A 14,769-nucleotide genomic window follows, 5' to 3' on the forward strand; every position below is an offset into this window, starting at 1 on the left:
GACACTATTTTTAAAACCACCTTTCTCTTTTTATAGGTATCCCAAGCTTGCTGCCAAGCACCGTGAATCAAACACTGCAGGCATAGATATCTTCTCCAAATTCTCTACATTTATAAAAAATACGAAGCAGCAGGACAATAACAGTAAGTGTGATGGTGTTGGTGAATCACTTCCATTGCATCCTTCTCAATTCTGACTGGTACTTTCCCCTTTCTTTAATAATAGGAAGATGCTAACTGCTTATCTCCCATGTGCCAAATGTATTTATGTAGAATATGTTCAACTTTAAGTGTCAAATCTCTGCCCCCAAAGACATGTCCCAGAGCATTTGACTGTGGAATATCCTATTGGCGAGATGTCCCTGCTTTGTCCCCACCTCCTCACTCCTGATAGTTGGGTCAAATTCCCATTCACAGTCATTTTCAAGACTGCAGGGTTCAAACTAGTAATTGTTTCCCTGTGGAAAGTGGTCAGTTATGGGCATCTTTAGTTGACCCATGTATCCTTTGCATCTGGGTACAGGTACTGGAGCCTAGATGATGTTAGATTGCTTGATGCATAGGCTAGTTAGAAACGATTTTTTTATTTTGTTTGTTAGTGATAAATCTTCCTTAATTTGGATTTAGGTTTTGACTGCTAGACTTTCTATGCTCAAAAGGACTTCCCTCCCATATGCCAAACTGAGACTTGGGGGGATAAGACTTTGTTCAAAAGGAATAGACCCAACAGCAAAGGAGGGGAAGTAGCATGATATATAAAGGATGTATACACCTGCATGGAAATCCATGAATCGGAGAGTTAAACACCCTGTTAAAAGCATCTGGGTCAGGACAGAAGGAGAGAGAACAAAAGTAATACTGCTGTGGCAATATGCTACAGACCTCATCAGCCAGAACGTTTGGATAATGCTTTCCTAAAACAGATTACAAATCCTTCCTAGAGGCGAGCTACAGTAGTAATGAGAGCCTTCAACTGTCCCTCAACTATGGAAGGTACAATAAATTTTTGCCTTGCCTTGCCAACAACTTCATCTCTCAGAAGGCAGAAGAAGGAACAAGGGGACCTGCTATCCTAGACTTAGTCTTGACCAACAGGGAAGAATTGGTTAATGAAGGGAGAGTGGCAGGAACCTTGGGGGAAAGTGACTATTCCATCTTGGAATTCATGATAGCAAGGGATGTGGAAACTGAACACAGTCAGACATGCAATCAGAGAAAATGGGGTAGGATCCCATGGGTAGACATTTTGAACAACAAAATAGGTCAAGAGGATTGGGAGATCATGAAAAGTTAAATACTGAAGGCATGATTGAAAACTATTTTAATGAGAAGGCAAAATGGCAATCTAAAGAAGCCAGTTTGGCTGCAGAAGGAGTTCTCTGATGGGGGAACCTGTCCAAGAGATGGAAGGAGGGGCAATTAACCAAGGAATGAATACAACAGAGTAGCCTGAACCTGTAAGGATGGTTCAGGAAGGCTAAAGCCCAGAATGAGGCTTGTGAGGGTATGAAAACCATCAAAAAGAGCTTTCTTGGCTTTGTTTGGAGCAAGAAGATCAAAGAAAAAGGAGGTCCACTGCTTGGGGAAGATGGTGAAACGCTAATGGGTGATGGAGAGAAGGTGAGAACTACTCAAAACTAATGCAATTTTAGGTGGCATTAACAAAAGCACAGTGTCCAAACCCCCAGAAATAATAGTTCTGCTCTTTTCTATGCTGCTCAGGGCACATATGGAATACTGTGTCCAGTTCTTTAAGAAGGTTGTAGACAAACTGTATGCTGTCAGGGATGCTGTAGTTGCATCCTACACTGTAGATCCTGCATTAAGCAGGGGTTGAGCTAGAAGACCTCCAAGCTTCCTTCCAATCTATGATTCTAAGGAGACGAGGGCAGATCTACCAAAGAAGTTGACAGCCTTTGATGGAGTTGGGAGCTGGCTTTAGGACAACAGTGGTCGGATCCATTAGATTTTCTCATAGAAAAACTCTACACTTAGAAAACTAGCATGTCAGGGAGAAAATTAGGCTAGAACACTTCTCCCTGCAGGAGTCGCAACCATTACATTTGATATTGGGGGAAATATTTGCTCAAAGTAGCTGAGGTGAAGCTCGATAATCTAACAGAGAATCCAGAAATGTATTTAATTCAATTATTTAATGCACCCCTGTGACATTTTAGGCCTAATTTAAATGCATGGGCCAGAATAATTTAACTGTGAAGCTTTGCATCGGCCAGGTGTCTCATTTAAGCCAGACCCTCAGTGGCTACAGATCCCTGACATTCTAACTCAGCAGATACAGGAGAGGTGGCCCAGTGTAAATGAGACACCAAGTGCATGTGATGCCACACAGGTCAGCAGGTCTTGCTCACCTTGCACTATATTTAAGGAGATCGTTGAATAGATCTCCTGACTTCATTTTAATTTTTTTAAAGCAGTTGCTAGGGGCTGCAATTTTGATTGGCACAGTGGTGTTCAGAAAAGAAGTATTTAATCCTTTTCGCTACACTCTTTACTGGTCTTCCTCACTCCAAAATTTGCTCTTAGCATCTACTAGGGGGAAAAAAGCAGATATCTGTAACCCTCCTGTACTTTTTATCCAGCATGGCTATTAGCATTGGTGGAAGGTGGGGGTCGGGGTGGTCATGTAGGGAAACAACACATGGGAAAAGCTTAAAGACAGCATCCCCCAGCACTCTGATCTGAAGTGGAGCTACCAGGAGCTGCTTTAAAGTTTTCAAAAAGTTGGGAGTTCTGATCTTCTGCATCATGTCTGTTTTGCCCTAAACCAGGCATGTGTGTGTTTGGAATGATGGCTTAGCTGCTCTCTCTACTAGTCATTATGAGAACTTTTAAAGGAAGGGACTTGAATATCAAGAAGAAGATTATAAACTGTAGAAGGGAGGCATTGCACACCAAACAGCACCTTACACATTCACCTTCTTCTTGCCTCTATATTCTATACAGGTGGTAACCTTATGAGGTAACTGCCAATGGCAAAATATCTTTGCTCACTTGAGATCTATGGTAATTGATGTAATAATCCCCTGGGTTTTCAGTTCCTTTCTCTCTTTTGTTTGGCTAGCTTTGCTGCCTTGAAATATATAAGTTGAAAGGTTTGGAGCAGGCTGGCTAGGGCTGTAAGCCCAGACTCAAACCCATTTCTGCCATATCAAAGTTCCACAACTTTTAAGCCTCTTGAAAGAGAAGGAATTGATTCCAGATTCTCAGGATGTGGCAAGCTGTGTTTAAAGAAAGTGTGCGTATTTATTATTTCAAGCCAGTTCAATTACAGCCAACTTGATTCCTTCTACCCCCAACATCACCCAAATCATTTTAATAACAGGTTTTCCTAAAGGCATGATCTTCACCATGTACCATCTTAGTACATAGTGTGACTCTATACTTTGATTTTCTCTACGAAGTCCTAGTGCTGTGGTTGACATGACTAGAATTCAATTTCCTCACATCTGCTACAAGAACAAAGAATTCTGAGAAGATACAAATGAGTAGGCTCTTGACATCAGTTTCTTAAAATCTTCTCTTAGGATATTATTTCTTTGAATTCCCAATCTGATGAAGTGCTACTAGGGTATATTTACATCACAGTTAGCTTAATAGTTATTTCCTCTCACCAGGGAATGGGAATTGCAGTTCTATAAGGTGTCTGTAGCAGCATTCTCAGTAGTCCCTGTAAAGTAAAATAAAACAGGATGGGTTAGGGGAAGCTTAAAAGTGAAATAAAACTGACATTTGTGTCTAGTCAGATGTGTCCATTTCACAGGATTATGCAGGCTTCTTGGAGCACAGAGCCAGGCTCTGTGCTTTGCGGACTTTGAGCCACTTTAAGGCAGATTTGCTTTATTATAGGGATCAGCAAGAGGAGGCTTCTGGGACAAATCCCTTGAGGGGCCCATGCCTGGCATGCCAATTGCCAACCCACCATGAAAGACAGGTGTGGAGGGAGTGGCAGCTGGCAGTTCACTTTGGTGGCAGGGATCAGGGCTTTGGCCCATGTGTCTTCTGCTCCTCTCACAGCAAAACTTCTTGTTAACGGGTTTTTTAAAATACCATTTGATATACTCAGTATGTCTGATTTCCCCCAGTCCAAATTAGCCAATGTGAATGATCCCAGTGATTGTTGACAATCACACTGTAGATACAGATAAAAGCAGCTATTTATCTGCTCTTGAAAGACTAATGGGTAGACTGAACAGCTGAAACACTTTGTACTTTGTAAACACTTTTAGGCATTTTTTATGACTGTTTATTTGCTGTTGAAGCGGGCGGTGTGTAGTAACTGTGACTGTTTGCAGCTGACTAATCTTTCCTAAAGTTGTACTTACCTTGGGTGAGAGAATGAATCCTTTGATTTCATTTGAGGGTGTGTGTTTAATTTGTTACTGAAATGAATATTTAATGGTGCCCAGTATGGGTGGCTGCATTCATTAAGGTGTTTCACTGTGCTGCTCTTCACTTGAAACAGAACTAGGAGACCACCAGCATGATTTCATTCGGGGGAATTTCCAGCCGTCTGACCAGAGGAATCTACTGGTCTGGCTTGGATTCAAATCAAGGGCCTCAAAATAAAAGAACATTAAATAGTTAATTTACATCTGATTAAATCCTTTCCCCCTCTTCATGTTGCTACATGAAATCTTGTGGTTAGGCAAGTGAGGTGAGAAATGTTTGTTTGCTATATATAGCAAAGTAAGATGCTTGCGAAGGTGTCTGTTGGACATGATTCCCAGCGTACTTACATCAGTTTTATTCTGTCTTCACTGTGCTGATTTCACTACATTCAAACAAAAGTGATCGACAATGTTGAGTATGTTTGTTCTGTTTGTTCAGTTTCCTTATTTAAACAGTGTGCCGAGCTGTCAACTTCAAAAACTATTCCCATTGCCTAAAAAGGAGAGTTGTCTAGTTAAATATGAAGAGGTAAGCTGTACCTTTAAGACAGGGGTGGGGCAACCTTTTTTGGTCTGGGGGCTGCATTAGAGGCCACATGAGTGGGTGGGCATGGTGGTGAATAGTGCGGCAGTGGATGGGCATGGGACACACACAAACACATAGGCAAGTACTCTTTTCCTCTCTCCATCCCCCAAGTGATCAGGATCCCTGTGAGGGAGGCTTTCACCTTGTTCTCTCTACCCTGACAATCTTGATCAAGATGGCTGTTTCCCTGCTACTATTAGCAGCAAGGAAAGAGTGATTTTGATCAGGATTGCTGAGGGGAGAGGCTTTAACCTTGCCATCCCCCCAATAAAAGATGCAATGGGGAAACAATGATCCCCTCCCACCAGCCAGCTGAAGCCTGGGCATTGGGGAAAGTGGACGGGGCACCCTGGAGCTGGCAGACCACACAGAGAGCCACCAAAAGCTGCCCATATGTGCTTTAAGAGTTGCATTGAAGACAGAATTCTAGCAAGTGCAGTTTCTCTCGTCACCACAACCTGTGATGGAAAGAGCTGTGCCTAGAGAAGTATTGTCTGAGACTCTTGCCACAGTTTAGACTTGGCAGCCTTGCTAAAAAAAATTATGTGCATAATTAGCATTTTTTAAAGTTAAGGATTTAAAGTTCCAGTGTGTGGGTTTGATTTTCAGATGTTGCAAAATGGACATATATTCATTTTTCAAAACAGAATCATTGAAGTACAAACACATTTTTTCTCTCAAAATATTTTCCAGGGTTTTCGTTTTGTTTGTGTTATTTTTCTGAGTACAGCATAAGAGAGGAACAAAGGATTCATCTAGATGTAGATGTTTTCAGTGTCAGGCATGCTGATGATTCAGCTGCAAGCCACACAGACTATGCCAATCCCCATACTGATCCTGCTAAGTACAAAGTGGAGGGTGCAGAATGATCAGTACAAGCAGGAAAGTCTGGTTGGTACCTTTTTTGGCTGTATCTTTCAGCCTTCTTCCAAAGATGTAAAGAAACAGTATATCACAAACAGCAATTTCATTTCTGAAAACGAAACAGGAAGCAAAACTAATGTTGAGAAAGACGGTAAGAGTTTCCAGGCCATGGTCCTGTGGCTTTGACGGCAGCCTGACATGCAGGAATTTAGCAGACAAAACTTTTCCTACCGTTTATCTATAATGATGAAGTGAATTTTGAATTCAGGAGGTTTAGAATCAGTGCTCCCCCAGTTTAAAAAACTTCACTCCATTTTAATTTGGGCTTGGAACCCTTTGAGTTTGCATCCGGCTCAAAATGGGATTCACCCTGCCTCAGTTGCTTGCCAGCTGTCCCCTGCCAGCAATCTCCCTTCCCAAGCCTTTGTGAAAGCAGCAGATAACTGGCGGGGGGAGTTAGACATAGAAGAGGCCTTAGAGTCTACCCTTAGTGGCAAATGATGCTTCTGAATGTGCGGGACTGAATTGGGGGATAGAGAAAACTACAAACCGAGGGTCCCAAAATAGCAGGAAATGACATTCCTGAGCATGCCTGAAAATGTCATTTCCACCTAAAGGCAGGCCCCACAAGACGCCTCCTGGGTCTGCCTAGCTCTCCCTGCTGCTGGTTACTCTCTTCCTCTTCACAAAGGTAAGATGTTGTTTGGGAAAGGAGGGGACTGGTAAAGGAAGGGCAACCATTTGGGTTTTTCCATTGTTCTGTCAAATGCTCAAAAAATCCAAATGGTTTTCCAACTGAGTCAGGGAAGGGTGTGTGTGTGTGTGTGTGTGCTGACATATCCCTATTATAGAAAACGCATAATCTGCTTAATGTATGTGTTTCATGCTACTTTTAAAGGCCAGGAGCAAAGGCAATGAAAAATGTGGCAATCCAGATTCCAGAAATGCGATGCCATGATATGTGGTTTGAAGAGCTGCATTTAATTCTGTTTCCTAGAGACATTTTGTGTGGCTATGCTGATGACGGTGTGGAGTGGTAAACATGTTTAGAACTGGGCTGCCAGTTTTCAGTTCTTCTGGTGCCTTTGGAAATGTTTGCTACATCACTCACGACCTGTGAGGAATTCTGAATTCAATATTTTCTAAGTTATATCGCATTGCACATAATAGGAACAGAGGAAGCTGCCTTACCGCTGGTCCACCTAGCTCAGTATTGTCTGACTGGCCGTGATTATTCATCATTACGGACAGGAGTCTTTCCCAGCCCGATCTGCATATGCTAAGGGTTGAACTGGGGACCTCGTGCATGCAAAGCATGTGCTCTACCACTGAGCTACACTCCTTACCTTGTCCACTGCCTTTTGTAAGCACACTGGTGTAGGGAAGAGAGGCCGAGAATTTACAGTGTTCTGGTGTGAGTTTCATTTGCATATTTTTATTCTTGCATTGCAGTACAAATCACAAGCAATCCATAGAGTTGTCTTTGGTGTTTAAATAATAAGAGATATGAAAAAAGAGGATCATGCCCTGTAGTTAAATGAGTACAAAATGTTAGGAACACAATGTTAAGAAATACTGATAATTTTCTGTAACTCTGCTGTGTCTGTGAAAGACTGTCTTTGCACATGCATTTGACTTTCTTTGCATGTGCAGTCCTCTCCACCATGTATATAGAGTGTATGTGTGAAGTACTTACATCTAGTCATGTGCCATCAAAAATCTTTCACTGTGTCATTTGAAATAAGTGGCAGGAGTCACCCCGCCTGCCAAATGTGGAAGTTTTCCAACATGGGAAATGCATAAGCAAAGCCACGCCATATATATATATATATATATATATATTAACATAAATTGATTCTTGATCATTGTACACGACAATCTGGTTTGTACATAGAATAGAATATGTGAAGATGAAGCATGAACCATTCAAACCTGACAAGGATCTGCTATTAGAACGCAAGGGGGCACTATAGTCTAGGCCAAGCACACTAGGAGATATTATTCCATGCTTAGTAAAAATCTGAAGTTACTTTTGGATGCCTGGTTTTCAAAGTATCTCCTGTTGCTCTTTGATCATTTAAATTACACTGCACACTCTGTGTAAACACACAGCAGCTTAATTTGGAATGCTGTAATGATCATCTTTCATTTATACATTGCTGCGGCTTTACATTTAAGGCTTGATTTTTCTCTTATTTGATTAGTGCTTGGTATGTGGTGTAAAGACATAATAAAGGAGGCAGATAAAGGGCCCAATCTACTAAATACAGTTTCTTTAAACAAACAAACAAACCAACCAACCAACCAAGCTTGGTTGGGACATCTTCTGCGGGGATGAACGTGCTGCTAGAGTAAGTCCAGGGTTTGCACAAAATACCTTAGTCACTGTGTTCTATGTTTCTGGCTCAGTTTATGCTCAGTGGTCGCTCCCACACAGATGCTTTAGCAGCATACAGAGCTTTGGTTGCCCTAGCCAGGTTTGTCACTTCATTGTGATCTCATGGAATTGTCCTGTTTGTTTGAAGCAGTGCCTGTGAGAGCTGTCCTTGCGGTGGATGCAATTTGTGCAGTTGTAGTAGCTTCGTAAAGAGCACTGTGATTGTGCAAAGCATGATGGTCACGTGGATAGCTGCCATTTAGAGGCAGTGATTGACATGAACAGCACCTCCATGTGACCTTTGCCTGCTGTAAGTGTGCCGATAGACCCATGAACTCCCAGGGTGCTCGCTTCAGGGCTGCTGACATGAATCAGGACTCCAAGACTTATAAGGAATGACAAGTCCAATAATATTCTGCAAATATGCGCCAAACTACATATGATGGCAGCCAACCCATTTGCTTCAACCCAGGACTGTCCAATCATGTATAAGGTGTGTATGTGTGTCCTGTTTTTAGAACAAAAGGGGTGTATGACAAGGAAATATTAAACCCTCCCCCAGCTATGGCTTTCCTTCCTATAATCTGTTCTGCAAGATTACTACTTTTGCTTCAGCTGTGGTCTAATACTGGAAGTGATCTTGGCTGGGGGAAAGCATAGGTGTGGAGACTATGGGGAGTTAAGTGATGAAGGGAGTGTTCCACTTCCCTCACCTCTGTACCCTTTTGCTATAAAAATGTACCCCTACCAGCCTTATACATGGTTGGGGCAAACTAGGATTAAACAAATGGATCTGCTGCCATTACATCTGGTGGCCCTAAAAGTTTATGAATTCTATTCCAGATATTGACCTGGTTCACACGACATGACAGCCCATCGACGGTTAATTTACCTTCGAGGAGCTGTGGTGTGTGCCAGCCACATTTATGACTATGCAGCCCCCCACCGGGGGTTGTCGGGGATTGTTGTGTCATGTGAACCTGGCTGGTGGGAGCATTATTTGAGGGTTAAACAACCCTCACATAGCCCACGGTCTATTATAGGGTGATATAACAGTTGTTTAACACTCAAATAACCCCTGCGGGCTGGGTCCACATGACACAACAACCTCCAGTAGGAGGCTGCATATTCATAATGGCTGCTGGCACAGGCTGCAGCTCCTTGAGGGTAAATTAACCCCTCATGGGCTCTCGTGTCATGCGAACTGGCCCAGAGTGTGTATATAATAATTTGCCCTACAAATTTTACGGCCTTGATAATTCCACCTTGGATTATTACCTACATGGAAATAAATGTTTAAGAATGGTGAATTTTTCATATAAATATCTGAAATGAAAGTTTGTTTTAATGTAAGGTTACATTTTTGTTTTGTTTTTATTCTCTGCTTTAGTTCTATCTGCCTCCAAGGATTAAAGTAAATTCCAGAGCAGTTTGTAACAGATTACCACTGCTGAAAAAGTGGGCAGCTAAGGGCTAAACTACATGCTATGTTAAATACGTAGTGTGTAGCTGATCCTAACTTTTTTTTTAACCTCCAGGTAAGCATCCAGGCCCTGATACAGATTGGGACCACTGCACACTGCAAACCTCCCCCCCTCCCCGCCAGTTCCCCACATGAATTTATTTAAACTATTACAACCTGCTTTTCCATTTAAATAAATGTTTGAGGAAATTGCAGCCTTTGATTTAAAGTTATTTTATGTTCCATTTTGCAAAATAATCTGTATTCAACTTGACATTTAATGTTTCCAGTATTATTTTATATTCAGCATTTTCTCCATCTTACAGCTCCCTTTTACAGCAGTATTTCCACCCTCCTTACTTACTCAACACTTTGTGGCTCCCCATGCAGAAGCTGCTTGAAACAATCTCTACTAGGTGGTTGACACAAACGTACCCATACAATAACAGCAATGCAATATTATGTACAAGGCATCCCTTCTCTGGGTTTCTAGAATAAGGTATCTGCATTTTCACACTCACCTGCCTCTGTGTAGGAACTGGGCTGTGCAGCCCTTGTCCAAAAGGCTTTTTTTTGTTTGTTTAGTTAACCGGTATCAATGGAGGTTACCTGAAGTATCACATACTGAATTACTGAGACATATTCTAGGGGCTCCTTCACATGGAACTTTTATCCTGCAATTGAGATTGCTCCTTCATGGAGGGTTGCAGCTCTTTCCATGGCGCCATGACCCTGCCATGACCCTCCAGGGCTTCTCCTGCACTAAATGCCCTTTGTTCCGTTTTTAAATAGATCGCAGATAATGAGCTATCAAATTACCCCTTTGTGTTCCGCTTGAGTTTCCTCCCTGAAAAGAGGAAAAGCCACAATAAGAGAAGCGAGATCAATGAAAGATTAATGGAAGACTCAGATACAGGGAGAAGGAGGGGGAAGGGGAGTGTGTGTAATGAGAGGCAGTGGTGATCCTGCATTTAAAATGGAAGCAGAAAGCCCCATTTTAAATGCAGGATTTTAGGCTGGTGTAGAAATGTGGCTTAGTGGTTAAGACGCTGAACTGCAGACTGGAAGGTCGGCAGGTCAGCAGTTCAAGACCCGAGTGCCTCGTGACGGAGTGAGCTCCCGTCTTCAGTCCCAGCTTCTGCCAACCTAGCAATTCGAAAGCAAGAAATTGCAAGTAGATAAATAGGTACCGCCTCGGCGGGAAAGGTAACAGCGTTCCGTGCACCTCGGTGTTCAGTCATGCCAGCCACATGACCACGGAAGCGTCTTTGGACAGCGCTGGCTCTTCAGCTTAGAAACAGGGATGAGCACCGCACCCTAGATTCGGACACAACTGGTTGGGGACACCTTTACCTTTAGAGATGCCCTAGAAGTTATACTCACTATGAGATCAACATTCCCATGACATGTTTCCCACCTGCAGGCCATGATTTCCTAGCCAGTGAACACTATCGATGTGGATCACAAATGTGACAGTTGTGACTTGCACAGTGAGTTCAGAAGAAGTCAGGGCTATTGCACGGTGAGTGTCCTTGTTCATGATCCAAACATGATAGCCCTAATTCAGGATGATGAGTTTCTCTAAGGCAGAGATGGTCACGCTAACAGCCTGCATGCTGAAAGTAGCCCTTCAAGCAATTTTGTCTGTCCTCTGAAGACCGTACCCAAGCTGTTTTAAATGGTAAAAATTGGATTCCATCCTTTAATTCAGGGGCAGGCAACCAGGGCAGGGTGGAAGGCTGGATGACCCTCCACCCAGTCCTCTATGGGCCAAATGATTTGTGAGGGGTGTGGCTACACCCCTGATGCCATTTGGTTCCTGGTTCTACCCACTGTGTCCACGAGGAAGCTGCTTCACTTGCCTTCTTCCACTGGGGAGAGGATTCAAGCCACGAGAAGCTGCTCAGCTTGGTGTAGGGAAGCTAAAGGATGAGCAAAGCTCACGCCGCCACCACTTGCAGGAGCTCAAGTTTAATGCTATGTCTTACTGTTGCATTTGGTTTATAATACCAAATGCATATTTCTGTACTGCCCATTAGCTGAAGCTCTCTGTGCGGTTCACAAAACAGAGGTTTAAACCATAAAATATAAGAACGTAACATAATGTAAAACCCTAAAAAAAATAAGACAGAAAAAATATTTAAAACGTAATTATATAATATGTAATGAATAAATTCCCATTTAGGAGTGGGAAGAAATTGCAAAGTAAATAATGCCTTGCCTGTGAACATGTGCTTCATAATGGAACCCCATTCTACTAGACGGTGCCAACTTTATTATGAAGCTGGCTTCCCCTGGCCTCCAGACCACCATCTGAAGAACTGCATGGCATGGCTTCTGAGACTACTGAGGTTTGCCATCCTAAACAGGAAGGACCAAAAATGGGAAATCTGCCCCAGGGATGCTCATCTAGACCAGGACTTTGCCTAGACCAGGACTTTGTAGAATATGAATTTATATAGGAAATTATGTGGGTGTGAATTTGATTTGGGTATTAGTTGGCTAGATTATCTCAGCTTTAACAAATCTGTGTTTTTAAAGACAGGCTGACTAATAAAGCAGAATTGTTTTATTGCGGTACCTTCTAAAGTTGTTATTCTTTGCATACCAGGAAACTATAATAGGCCTCACGCAATATCAAATGCTATGAATCTGGAAGTGATCAAGGAAGGTGGTTTGGTGTCGTTTTTTTAAAGGAAAAATAAATCTCAGGTTGTTTGTGTGAGACTGTGAATATTTATGTACAGTTTCCCCTTTTCAGTCATTGCATATTTCATCCAGTTCATTTGTGTGTGTTACGGGATAAATCTTGTGTGGGTGGAAAAGAGCAGTAACAAGAAAAGCCATCAATCAGTGGGCAAAGGTAGCAGCAGTCACGATTCATTTTGTACACAGGTCATAGTTTGTGAAACATGCCCGATGCATGACAATTAAGCAGCTTGCAGGTCATTTGGGGGGTGGCTTTGCATTGCAGATCGAAAGGGAGCCCATTTGCCTTTCTTAGACAGCTCTGAAGTCTTGTTGTCAGTAGGGCCTCAATCATTCTCTGTGTGGGTGTGACCCTCTCCTCCCCCCAACTCTAGGTACATAAGTGTAGTAAGGAGTAATTCTAGAACTGAGCTCAAAGTACACACCCTCATTTGCAATTCTTTCAGAATTGGCCCAGGATTTAATTTGGCCATCAACCTGAAATGTTGTTCATTCCATTTGCATCAGCCTGACTGTTTCATGGTGCTGAAGATGACTCACATCAGGTTCATATCCCCAGTCACTGGGTGGCCTTGGGCCAGTCACTCTCTCTCAGCCCAATCTACCTCATAGGGTTGTTGTGAGGATAAAGTGGGTGTGGGGAGAACCTTGTAAACCATTCTGGGCTCTTTAGAGAAAGGGCAGAATAAAAATGTAACTAAAAATAAGTACATAAATGTAAATAACAATAAAAAACTACATAAAAACAAGGCAGATAAAACACATCACTGTTTCTACTGATTTCATTGATCAACTGAACAAATTACAACACTTAAGAGTGTCAATAAACAAACCAGGTTAACAGGCTAAAGGCCGGTCTGAATAATAAACATATTTGCCTGCTAGTAGATCACCAGAGCAGGGGCTAGGTATAAATAGGCCTCCATGAACAAGGGGTTCCAGCCACAAGAAGCCCCCCTCTCAAGTTTCTGCCAAACACAACTCAGAAGAGCTTTTCCTGAAGATCTTAAAAACTAGGCAGCCTTGTATGAGAGAATGTGACCCTTTGGTAACCTGGGGGCTGTTCCTAGGGGGGGTTGCTGCAGGTTGCTGTGTCTGGAGGTCGTTCGGGGCACATGACATCATGGCCATACCCCAGCCATTCTAGAGTTTGCACTGGAAAAACTGGTTTTTCTGATACTACTTTTAGTCTGATTCTTTTCCTTACTTTGGCTTGTCTGTGCTTCTGTTGCGGTGTGCACCAACCCTCTGCGCTTACTCCAGCATGATAGCCCTGCCCAGAGGCGTGTCTTTCACTTGGCCGTGACCTCACTGACCCCAGTCAAGGGGTGTTCCCCCAATGTTTCCCTTCCCTGTATTTTTCCCAATGTTTCCACCATTTCGCAGCTGGCTGTGCAGCAGTTCTGAGCTACCTTGTGGTATTTACTTCACCTTGCCTACCACTAAACTCTGGTGCAAAGTAAAGGTGTGCTCAGCCCAGCAGCCTCCAACTTTATTTAAAGCCTCTTAAATCGATAAGGCAATAAAAGCGCAACGTTGAAATAGTGCATAAGCACTACATTGTGAACTCAGAGTAAGCACTCCAGTTTCACCAGCTGCAGCCACCAGGGATTGTAAAACGTCTTGCTTCCAGTTTATCAAAGGTAACTAATGGGCGACACTTAAAGTCGTTACTGCAGGATCACACTAAAGCGGGACAGCTTTTGAAGAGTTTTCCACAGCTAACGCTCATGCTTGCAAAAGCACCTCGGGGGAGTGAAGGCTCAGTGTGTCCTGCGTGGCGCTCTAGGCGTGGCAACTACAGCCTTATCACATTTCCTGAAGTAGTTGCTGTGGGACTCTGCAATTGCGCATTTAATACGTGTAGATAAAGTGGCCTTCCAGTTCTACAAACTCGTTAAAGTGCTTTTGGGAGCTTGGGAGGGCTGTGGTTGAGTGCCCGATTTTGGAAAGCAGCCCCCCGATTTTGTGGGCTGCCGAGAAAGCGCATTCATGGTTAAAAGCAGTAGGGTTGAGTGCAGTAGTAAGCTTTAGGTTGTTACATCGCAATTGCACACTACCGAAATTCCCGCGAAGTTCCTTTGGGGTATTCCCCCCCCCTTTCAGAATATTGCCCTTCTTTTCTCTCCCCAGGGCTTCTGGTGAGGTACTATTCCTGACCCAGTTGCAATGACTTCAGCAGAGTCTGCTAGCAAGGGCCAATCCCAAGTTGTTTATGGCTTTGTATTTGTAGATCATAACCATCACCTTGAATTGTACCCAGAAACAGATTGGTAGCCAGTGAAACTATTGCAACTTTGAAGTTACAACATGTTCACTATATCTGTCCCTGGTCAGTTGTCTGACTGCAGCATTCTGAACTT

At 43.0% G+C, this 14,769-nt stretch overlaps 1 protein-coding gene across 2 annotated transcripts in view; it reads left to right on the plus strand.

Moving 5' to 3' along the window:
- CLIC5 (CLIC family member 5) overlaps positions 1-14,769 on the plus strand; it is a 147,933-nt gene that overhangs the window by 117,138 nt on the left and 16,026 nt on the right. For both annotated transcript variants that reach the window (XM_084822008.1, XM_084822015.1), the window contains exon 4: positions 37-143. In XM_084822008.1, the coding sequence (XP_084678134.1) occupies positions 37-143 (107 nt within the window). The remainder of the gene's footprint in view (positions 1-36; positions 144-14,769) is intronic.

This window comes from Heloderma suspectum, chromosome 1, assembly GCF_057233095.1.
Source record: "Heloderma suspectum isolate Gila_16-S chromosome 1, 16-S_ref, whole genome shotgun sequence".
Taxonomy (NCBI): Eukaryota; Metazoa; Chordata; class Lepidosauria; order Squamata; family Helodermatidae; genus Heloderma; species Heloderma suspectum.